General features: G+C 35.7%; 1 protein-coding gene across 1 annotated transcript; it reads right to left on the bottom strand.

The window, feature by feature from the left end:
- Nucleotides 1–395: 395 nt before the first annotated feature.
- Nucleotides 396–1,349, bottom strand: LOC308429223 (olfactory receptor 8H1-like; the record flags this gene model as incomplete). Its single annotated transcript, XM_080927956.1, has 1 exon — nt 396–1,349. The coding sequence occupies one exon, from the start codon at nt 1,347–1,349 to the stop codon at nt 396–398; it is 954 nt and encodes a 317-aa protein (XP_080784082.1).
- Between the last annotated feature and the right edge of the window lie 10,837 nt (nt 1,350–12,186).

Genomic DNA, 12,186 nt, shown 5'->3' on the forward strand with positions numbered 1-12,186 from the left:
AAATTTAGTTCCTTGTAAAAAATGCTTAATAAATAGAGTACAAATTATACAGTAGTTTTTGAAAAATGTAGTCATCGCCCAAATTAAGTTTTCATTATATTTATCTAAAAATTTAGTACGTTTGAAAATTTATGAGTCTAAGAATTTCAAACATGTTTTATTGTGTTGATAACTAATATTTCTTAAAACAAAACAAAAGAAAACAATACAAATGACATGTATTACTGTATGAAATTCAGGTATAAAAACTGATATCTAAAACTGCATTACAGGAGTTTACCAGTCTATGTTTGTAAAAAAAAAAAGAGCCAGGATAATAGAAAAAGTAAAAAACTTGTTGATAGTGACAGACTAAGTGAACAAGGAAGTAGAAACGATGTGGCTGGTGGTTTATATCACTGTTGTCTTAACTTCCTGGACCCTTGTCTAGTCTTCACTAATCTAATAACAGCACTTTTGACTTCTTTGTTTCTGAGACTATAGATAAGTGGGTTCAGCATGGGAATAACAATTGTGTAGAAAATAGAAGCTATTTGATCCTTTCCCAAAGCATAAGACTTACTTGGCTTTAAATAAGTAAAAATCAGAGTACTGTAAAAAACAGTCACTCCTAGGAGATGAGAGGCACAAGTAGAAAAGGCTTTTTGCTTTCCTGAAGTGGAATTTATCTTCAAAATGGTAGCAAGAATGGACACATAGGATGCAGATATTGTGATAAGGGACCCCAGAATTGTGGAACCTGCAAAAATGAATATAATGATTTCAACTACATGTGTGTCACTGCAAGACAGAGATAGAAGAGGAGATGTATCACAATAAAAATGATGGATGATGTTGGACTTGCAGAAATGTAGGTCAATCATGCCAAACACAGTAACAGAGGAATCCACAGCTCCAATTACATAGGAACCAGTGAGGAGACCAATGCAGCATCGTGAGGACATGATAACTGGGTAATGTAAAGGGTTGCAAATGGCTATGTAGCGGTCATAGGCCATTGAGGAAAGCAAGAAACATTCAGTAGCTGCTAAGAGGATAAAAATGTACAGTTGGATGAAACAATCTGTGTAGGAAATGCGCTTGTTCATCGTTAGCAGGTTCTCTAAGGTTTTTGGTGTGATGGCTGTTGAATAACTGAGGTCAAGGAATGACAGGTGGGTGAGGAAAAAATACATTGGAGTGTGAAGCTGAACATCTAGACCAATAATCAGCATCATGCCTATGTTTCCTACGACTGTGGCCAGGTATATAAGGAGAAACAGTATGGAGAGGACCAGCTGTACTTCTTTGGAATCTGTCAATCCCATAAGGATGAAGTCTGGTTTACTTGTGTGATTCCAGGTGTCCATAGTCAATGAACCTAGATAATGAGAAATCAAAGGTAACGCATATATTGTATGGTGACAGAGATGTTTTTATATGTTTGCAACTGTACTTTCATAATTACAGTATATAACTATACATAACAATATCTCCAAATAGGTGTACAAAGGAGAATTTGATTATGAGATTGTAATGTGTTATAAAAGGTAGAAAACCAGTGTTAGTCTAAATATTTTTTATGAATTTAATCTGCATGAAATATTATGTATGTGCTCATATTATTTTCATATTTTACACTAGAAGATGAAAAAGAATCAGTTAAACTATGAATTCATTTGAACAAAACACAAATTTACATTGAGTCTATGATCATGTTAAAATCGTGAGACATCAAAGGAAACCAATCACACTCTTAGTCCAATAAACTTAAATAAAATGTCACACATTTAATTGACAAAGATTGAAAACAACTTGAACATGTTTCCAGGTCTTTCCAATATCAATTAGTTCTAACTATATTTTCCTGTATATTAATAACCTACATCAAGACAAATAACTTTTTAAAACATGAGCAATTATCTTCTGAAAATTCCAAACAAGTTTTAACTAAAATTATTTTATCAAAATACAAATCATCACTTCGATAATCTCTTTCCATCCACAATCATTTTACTCCTGTATATGCTAAATTATACATTAAGATTATATTTTGAAATATAATCTTTATTTTATATGCCTCAACCTTCACAATTTTAAAAATACTTACTTGCAATGCCAAAGTTACAAGAAAAAAATAGAAAAAATATTTCCAATATGTGTCTAAAAACATTCAACTCCCAAATTTTCTCACAATTTAAATAAAAAGTTTACTTAAAGATTTGAACACATCAACCCTAGATCTTTTGTATTCCTTGGTATTGCTTTTTTTATTCTTTTGTGTACTCATTTTTAAAAAAAAAAGATCAGAAGAAATAAAATTATTCTTTTCTAAAGTCTCTGTCAAGTTTTAGGGAAAAATTATTGTCTGAGTTTATTCCATGAGTGAGTATAAATATCAGGGCAGCAGCTAAGCTTTTGTTTCTAGTTTATGATTGTGGAATTTACCACATAAACTTATGAGCATCACTTAACATGGTCATCCTCAGGAGGCAATTTCTAAGCCATGTTTATTGGCAAATGTTCAAGGACTGAGGTCAAAGGACTAATTGAGAAATGGTTTTGCTTATTCCTGGGAGCCTTATAAAAAAGAAGATAATAATCTTTTCTTTCCTTGATGTAATACATTTATTTATAATCTTATTAATTCAATATATTTATAAAGTATAATATCAATAAAACATTCTACTCAAGTTATGACATGTTTAAGTAGTATGGATAGAAGGGAAATTTATTTTTAAATTTAAAGTGCTTATTTGTTAATGATATTATGTCTCCATAATAAAAATTAAAAAAAAAGAAAGAATTTTTAGAAAAAATTTTAAATTAAGTTTGATTGAGTTAAAATATATAGATTAAAACAATAAAATAATACACTGGTAAAGTGTATTACTTACCTCTCATCAAGGAACTTATCTTTGCAGCAGAAATATACCAATATAGGAAATTATAACATATAAAATTTACTGCTCAGGAGCCCAGTCCAAATTGATAAATTTATAAAACAATTCTAGCAGCTAAGACTCATGAATTAATTCAAAGGAGGAGATAGAAATAATAGAAGGGCCAAAGGCTATGAGAAGTAGTGTCCTTAAGATATCAGTAGTTAAACTTATAAGGTATCTTCAAAAGGTCTGCTTAAGCATGAGCTGAACATAAGTAACAATGAACACCCCATCTTGGATAGGGAAAGTAATACCACTCCTCAGCATGTAGCCTACTGACTGATATATTATATACTGTCAAACACTCATGCTTACTGGTGATCTATTGACAATACCTAGAAAATTAAAACAAACAAACAAACAAAAACCTATACATTCATCCACTGATTAGTGGATAATGAAAATGAGATACATACTCACTATGAGATAACATTCATTTCTAAGAAAGCAAAGTCAGAAACTTCCCAAGAATATTAATGGAACTATCAAACATCATGTGGAATAAGGTGAGGTAACCCAAAAAATTAATACTAGAAAGATATATGACTCATGCTCATGTTCTTCCTCATCTGAGCCTCCTGCACACCAGACTGTGAGATACTAGTATATACCCCTGACCAACTGAAGAAACTGAGGAAGAAAAATGGGAGCATTGAGATTCTGGAGGAAAAGAGAGCAAGGGTGAGGGGAATAGCATTGTACAAGAATTCGGTTGGGAAGAACAAGTTCCAATTATATAAAAAATGTTTATGTAATTGTTAAATTACACAAATGATTTTGCTAGAGTTAAAACATAGAAGGGTAGGAAGGTAAAGTAGGATAGAAAGGTAGGAGGAAGTCCTCACCAGAACAATTAGCAAAAGGAAATCAAAGGGATATAAATTGGAAAAGAAGAAGAAAAAACATCTCTGTTTGCAGATGACATGACAGTATACATAAGTTCCCAAAATTCCACCAAAGAAATTCTACAGCTGATAAAAAAGTTCAGCAAAGTGGCTTAATATGAAATGAACTTGAACAAAACTGTAGCCTTCCACTTCTCACAGAACAAACATGACGAGAAAGAAATTAGGGAAACAATACCCTTCACAATAGTCACAAAAAATATGAAATAACTTGGTGTGACTCTAACTGTGCAAGTGAAGGACCTGTATGACAAGACTTTCAAACCTCTTAAGAAGGAAATAGAGGAACATCTCAGAAAATGGAAAGATTTCCCATGCTCATGGATTGGAAGAATCAACATTGTAAAAATGGCCATCTTACCAAAAGCAATCTACAGATTCAATGCAATCCTCATCAATATTCCAACCGAATTCATGATAGAGATGGAAAGAGCAATGTGCGATTTCATCTGGAATAACAAAAGACCTAGAATAGCGAAATCTATCCTTAACAACAAGAAAACATCTGCAGGAACCACTATCCCTGACTTCAAGCTACACTACAAGGCAATTGTGCTAAAAATTGCATGGTACTTGTATAGAGATAGGCACGTGGATCAATGGAATAGAATAGAAGATCCAGAAATGAGTCCTCAAGTATATGGTCACTTGATTTTTGACAAAGGAGCTGTAAACATTCAATGGAAAAAGGACAGCCTCTTCCAGAAATGGTCTTGGTCCAACTGGCACTCAGCATGCAGAAGAATGAAAATAGACCCTTTTTAATTTCCTTGTACAAAGCTCAAGTGCAAGTGGATCAAAGACCTCCACACTAAACCAGCTACACTGAAATTATTAGAAGAAAAATTAGGGAAAACCTTAGAACACATAGGCACAGAGGAAAATTTCCTGAACAGATCACCAATTGCTCTTGCTGTAAGGTCAAATATTGACAAATGGGTCTTACTGAGATTGCAAAGTTTCTGTAATGCTAAGGACACTGTCAAGAAAAAAAAAAAAAAAGGCAGCCAACAGATTGGGAAAAGATCTTTACCAACCCCATATCTGATAGAGGCCTAATAGCCAAAGTATACACAGAACTCAAGAAGTTAGACACCAGAAAATCAAACAACCCTATGAAAAAGTGGGATACAGAGCTAAACAAAAAGTTCTCAATTGAGGAATATCGAATGCCTGAGAAGCATCTAAGAAAGTGCTCAACATCCTTAGCTATCAAGGAATTGTATATCAAAACAGCCCCGAGATTCTACCTTACACCAATCAAATGGCTAAGAACAAAAATTCAGATGACAGCAGATGCGGCAGAGGATGTGGAGAAAAAGGAACACTTCTCCACTGTTGGTGGGGTTTTAAACTGGTACAAGCACTGTGGAAATCAGTGTGGCTGGCAAGTCCTCTGAAAATTGGACATAGTACTATCTGAAGATCCAGTTATTCCACTTCTGGGCATATACCTCAGACAGGCTCCAACATACAACAAAGACACATGCACCACAATATTCATAGCAGCCCTTTGTATAATAGACAGAAGCTGGAAAGAACCCAGATGTCCTTCAGTAGATGAATCGATACAAAAATTGTGGTATATTTTCACAATGGAATTCTACTCAGCTATCAGAAACAATGACTTTATGAAATTCTTAAGCAAATGGATGTATCTAGAGAATATCATCCTGAGTGAGGTAACCCAGGCACAAAAGAACAGACATAACATGCAGTCACTGATAATTGGATAACTAACCCCAGAAAGCTCTTAAAACCCCAGAAACAACTTATAGACTATGTGAAGTTCAAGAAAAAAACAAAGCCCCCCCCCCAAAAAAAAGAAAAGAAAAACTATTATGCTTAATCATAACACACCAAAATCTTTGTCTATTTCCAGGTTACGTCTTGTTTTACATGTACTTTATGCTTATTGTAATTAGTAAGATTTTAATTCATACTATCAAACCTTTAAAAAAATCAAGTACTGACAAAAGTGCACTCATATACTTTTATGCAAAATGCTTAAAATATGTACATTTATCTTTGATTTTTAAAATAAAGTTTTTCTATTAAAAATACAAAGGTTATCTACATTTTGAAAAAATAAAAAAACATCAAGTGTGGTACTCATTTTAGTTGTTAATCAGGGTTGTCTGAGAGACCCCTCAGAACAATATACACTATTATTATTTTCATTAATTTCCATGATAAATCAAGGTTTCTATTGTTGAAGATACCATGTACTTAAGGCACAGGTCACTTAAGACCCTGAGCTAAAACTGACAAAATTAATCCCCTCTAGGCACTAGATTTCAAGAAGGAGCTAAGAAGTCTTTCACGAAAAGCAGCAATCAGCAATGCTATACAACTATGATATCTCTGAACCACAGCAAGAAAGGGGACAGAAAAACAAAGCAGAAGCAACAACAATAAACATCAACACACCTAATGGTGCATTAGTAGCCTGAATACTATGGTAATAACCAAAACCTCTCACATTGTATTTAAGTTTGGTGCAGCAATTAAGAAGATGTGCCTTGTCCTGTACACCTAGACAGCTTCTATGATTTAGAAAAATTAATGATCTTGGAGAACTACAACTCCAAATTTAATAAGCCAGTATAATGAGTAGCAACAACATAGTCTTCTTATACAACAGGTAATCAATCATTGTGGAGATTTCTCCTTACAACTGACACAGATTATTAAAGAAAAACATACCAAATCAAAATACTCAAAATACTCCCATTCCTAAATATCAAAGTTTTTTGAGTGATAAAGTGACACACAAGTAGAAAGAGTTAGAGATATTCAGTATTTGCTGTGAGATGGTGTGTGTGATGAATATTAGAAGGTACATCTATGGAATTTCATCGTCATGAGTGCCTAATATGTGCTGAACAAGTACAACAGTCTACATGCTATACTCAGGCCTTCTCAGAAATGTAGAGGCAACTAATGAATTTGGAGATCGAGGCAAATAATCTATTTCAGGGAAGATAATGAACATATGGGACTGCTGTATTAAGAGCAAATGGGGGACTCCCATTCTCAGCAGACAAGCCTTGTCTCTGCCTGAATGAAATTATCCCTTTGTCTGGCCTAGTCTGAAAAGACATCTTGTACAGAGCTCTCTACAAAGCTGCATAGCTTACCACATATGTCAGACAACTGGTTTCTCACTGGCATGATAAAGTGCTGTACTATAATAAATCAGATCTTCTTGCTTGATACCATGACCTATTTGTCCTTTCCACCATACCTGCAAATAAGTCATCCCTCAAACAAGCCGATATCCCAGAGTTCCCATAGACTAAACCACCAACAAAAGACTACACATGGAGCAACACATGACTCCAGCCACATATGTAGCAGAGAATGGCCTTGTTCAATATCAATGGGAATAGAAGTCCTTGGTCCTATGAAGGACCCAGTGTAGCAGAATGCCAGGGCAGGAGGTAGGAGGGAGTTGGTGGGTGAGTAAGGGAGCACTCTCATAGTAGCAAGGGGTGGGATAGATTTGATAGGGGATTTCTAGATGAGAAACTGGGAAAGGGGAAAATATTTGAAATGTAAATTAAAAATATCCAATAAAAAGAAAGAAAAACCAAACCAAACAAAACCAACGCAACCAAATAAACAAAAAGCAAAAAGAAAAAAGAAATGAGATTCTTCTCTAGAAGTCATTCCATTCACATTCACAGCCAACCAAACTCTGGTCTCTGCCTCTGCCACCTTTCTCTTCTCAGGCTGTTAGCCAACCACCTTAGGGGAGAAAGCAGGCAGACACAAGTAATAATAGTTGTTTTCTAATACTAAATGGACAGCCCAGAATATATACATCCAAATAACATTATATACAGATTGAGTAGGCTGTATTTATTTATCTAGAAATTTGTGTGTGTGTGTGTGTGTGTGTGTGTGTGTGTGTGTGTGTGTCTGTGTGTGTGTGTATTAACAACAGTTAATAGAAAAGAAATCATGAACTTATAAAGAATATATGTAAGAGCCTTGATTGACTAAAGTAAAAAGTAAAATGAAGTGATTATATTATAATGCCAAAAATTATTCATGGAAACCTACCTTTTAAATGGATTGTTTAAATATAAACCAAATTATATATATATATATATATATATATGAGGGAAGATAGGAAAAGACAATTAATGGAGTGACTAGGTCATGAATTTAAAATTAGGCAAGGAGGAGTATGTGGGAAACTTTGTAGGGATGAATGGAAAGGTGTAAATAAAGATGTAATAAATATCAAAAATAAAAATGAAAGGAATAAAAAGAACTAAACCCATGTGTTTTAGTTGGGGTTTCTATTCCTGCACAAAAATCATGACCAAGAAGCAAGTTGGGAAGAAAAGAGTTTATTCAGCTTACACTTTCCTATTGCTCTTTATCTCCAAAGAAAGTAAGGACTGAAACCCACACAAGCCAGGAAGCAGGAGTTGATGCAGAGGCCATTGAGGGATTTTGCTTACTGGTTAGCTTCCCAGGGAATTCTCAGCTTTCTTACAGAACCCAGGTCTACCAGCCCAGGGATGGTACCACCCACAATGGACTAGGCTCTCCCACCTTGATCACTAGTTGAGAAAATGCCTTAAAGCTGGATTTCATGGAGGTATTTCCTCAACTGAGGCTCCTTTCTCTGTGATAACTCCAGCTTGTGTCAAATGACACAAAACTAGACAGTACAATTGGCCCCCTGTCAATTTGACACACAAACACATCACTATTAAGCCTCAACACTTACGTTCATATTCATCCCCAAGATCTAAATAACCTTAAAAGTCCCACAGTCTTTACAAAATTTTACACATTAAAATTGCAATCCCTTTAAAATATCCAGTCTCTTTTAAAAAAACAGTCTTTTTACAATTCAAAGTCTCTTACCTGTGGGCTCCACTTCTTCCTTCAAGAGGGAAAATATTAAGGCACAGTCATAGTCAAACGGAAAATCAAACTCTAATCATCCCATATCTGGGAATTACTCACAAAATGCTGGGTTCCTCCAAGGGCTTGGGTCATTTCTCCAGCTTTGCCTTTCGTAGCACACACCTTGTCTTTTAGAAACCAGCTGCCTATGCTCCACTGCTACTACTGTTCTTGGTGGTAATCTCATGGCACTGGCATCTCCAAAACACTACTGTCACTCCTGGGGTGCTAATTGCAACTGAGGCTGCACCTTTACCAATGTCCTTCCATGACCTTTCATGGGGCCAAGCCACAGATGCTCTTCATGACCTTTTCATTCCTTCAAAATCAGTACTACTTGGGTGACTCTTACACATTACCAAGTCCAGCCACAGCAGGAAGTACAACCTTGGCTATCTCTGGAACACAACTTGTTTGTGCTCTCAGGAAACACTTCCCAGAAGATTTCACCTCAATGATGCTGGTCTTTTCTTAATCACCACTAATTTCTTAGCTCCATCTGACCAGCATCAATAAATAGTCCCAGTAACGCAAAGGTTTTGCTTTAGTAGTTGTGGTACCTTCTTAGTCATAGCTGATTTATCAGTCCTACCTAAACAAAACCACAGAATCTTCACAATCAAAACAGCAACAACCCTGACAAGAGTCTTGAATCTTCCCTCTAAATTTCACAAGCCAGGCTTCTATCTTCTGCACTGTTTTCAACATTACCTAACATGTTCCTTCAGGACATTCCACAGAGCTCTTAATATCACAATGGCTCTTCTAGCTCTTAGTTCTAAAGTCCTTCCACACTTCTCCCCAAAACATGGTCATGTTGTCACAGGAATACCCCACTATCCTGGTACCAAATTGTCTTAGTCAGGGTGTCTATTCTTGAACAAACATCATGATTAAGAAGCAAGTTTGGGAGGAAAAGGCTTACAGCTTACACTTACATATCGCTGTTCATCACCAAAAGACGTTAGGACTTCAACCCAAGCAGGTCAGGAAGCAGGAGCTGATGCAGAGGCCATGGAAGATGTTGCTCACTGGCTTGCTTCCCCTGTCTTGCTCATCTTTATTTTTATAGAACTTGTGTCTGCCAGCCCAGGGATGGCAACACCCACAATGGCTGGGCCCTCTTCCCTTTTTCACTAGTTGAGAAAATGCCTTAGAGCTGGATCTCATAAAAGCATTTCCCCAACTGAAGCTCCTTTATGTGGATTGTCTTGAATCTGTTCATATTTTAATGTTAGTTCCACTTCCCCAAGAAAGACTGTCTAGTCACTTACTCATGTGGTGACTTCATCAGAACCTTCCCATTTTAATTAGTAAAATAAAGGAGAGCCAGTGACTGGCCAAGGTAAGGGAAGTGGAGAGAGAGGTTCAGAGTTCAGAGGAAGGAGTAGTACAGTGAGGAAAGCTCCAAGATGGAGATCCAGAAGGATGAACTAGATCCAGGTAGGCTTAATTGGCTTTAAATGCCTATGAAAAATCTAAATATTTTATACTTATAATATCTCGTATAGAAGGGCAATTTGTATCTTTGTCCATTTGATGAAATCATGTCCTGTAGAGGGTTGTGGATTGAGAATTGAATATTTAATTTTGTATGAAAAAGTGTCAGGCCTTAGAGTTGTGTTTTTATTGGGATTTGGGGTAAAGAAATATCCAAGTATGGAGGCAGTAAACAGGTGGTGTAAAACAGCCATGGAAGAGAGTCAGAGACAAAGTGAGACCATGGGGCAGCTTGGACTTAGTGACAGGTGTGCATGTCTCTGAACTAGAAACAGGCCCTTGGAGTTAGACTGTGACTGCAGGGCAGATAATGCGATAAACCATTTTTATTTTTTAATATTTACTACAATACCTTTCTGTGTGATAACTGCTGATTTGTCAAGTTGACACAAAACCAGTCAGTACACTATGGTTTTATAAAAGGTGCAATGTTTCATGTAAGATCATTTTCAAATTCAGTATAGGAAGATGAGAAGCAAGAATAAGATATTCTTATAAATTTTGATTTATTTCATTTTGAAATTAATTTTCTATAATTTCTTTAGCAAGCATGATTATGTCAAAATCTTAGAATGTAGTTTACAGATCTAAGTTTTTTATGCATATATATATACACACATTTATTTTTTCTTTGAACTTTTTTCTATTTTTTATTGGATATATTATTTATTTAAATTTCAAATGTTTCCCCATTCCTTTTTTTTAATTTTTATTCATGAACCTGCTATCCCATCACCTCTTTTCCTGATTCTATGAGGGTGCTAAATCTTCCCATGCGTTCTTAATTCTCTGCCTTGGCATTCTGCTACATGGGAGCAGAAAGCCTTAACTGGACCAAAGGCTTCTTCTCCCATTAATGCCAGAGAAATCAATCCTCTGCTACATACGCAATTGGATCCATAGGTACCTCCATGTGTACTATTTGGTTGGCTTAGTCCCTGGAAGCTCTGTGGAATCTAGTTGTTTGATATTGTGGTTCATCCTATGGGTTTGCAAGCGCCTTCACCTCCTTCAGTACTTGCCCTAACATCTTCTTTTGGGTCTCCATGCTCAGTCTAATGGTTGACTGTGAATCAAATAATCCTATTAAAAATGAAGTATAGAGATAAACAAATAATTCTAAATTGAGGAATATCAAATGGCTGAAAATCACCTAAAGAAATGCTCAACAACCCTAGTCATCAGGGAAATGCAAATCAAAGCCACCTTCTGATTCCACTTTACACCAGTCAGAATAGCTAAAATCAAAAACTCAGATGACAGCAGATGCTGGCAATGATGTGGAGAAAGAGGAAGAACTCTCCACTGTTGGTGGGCTTGTAAACTGATACAACTACTCTTGAAATCTGTCTGGAAGTGATTCAGAAAATTGAGGACCCAGCTATACCACTCCTGGGCATATACCCAACATGTAACATGGACACATGCACTAATATTTTTAAAGAAGCTTTATTTATAATATCCAGAAGCTGGAAAGAACCAGATGTCCTTCAACAGAGGAATAGATACAGAAATTGTGGGACATTTACACAGTGCTAATTTACATGGCTCAGCTATTAAAAACAATTAAAACTCCTAGGCAAATGGATATAACTAGAAAATATCATCATGAGTGGCATAACCCAGTCACAAAAGAACACTCATGGTATGTACTCACTTATAAGTAGATACTAACCCAAAAAGCTTGAATACCCAAGAAAGAACTCATACAACTTATGATTGATGCTCAAAGTGAAGAAATGCCAGAAAGAGGATTGTCTTAGTCATTCTTAGAAGGGAGAAAAAAATGCTAATGGAAGGAAATAAAGGTACAAATAGAGGAACAGGGATTAGAAAAAAGATCATCCAGAGACTGACCCACCAGGGGAACCATCTTATATTTAGCCACTAAACACAAGCACTATTGTTGATTCCAAGTAGTGTTTACT

This window comes from Micromys minutus (assembly GCF_963924665.1).
Source record: "Micromys minutus genome assembly, chromosome: 13".
Taxonomy (NCBI): Eukaryota; Metazoa; Chordata; class Mammalia; order Rodentia; family Muridae; genus Micromys; species Micromys minutus.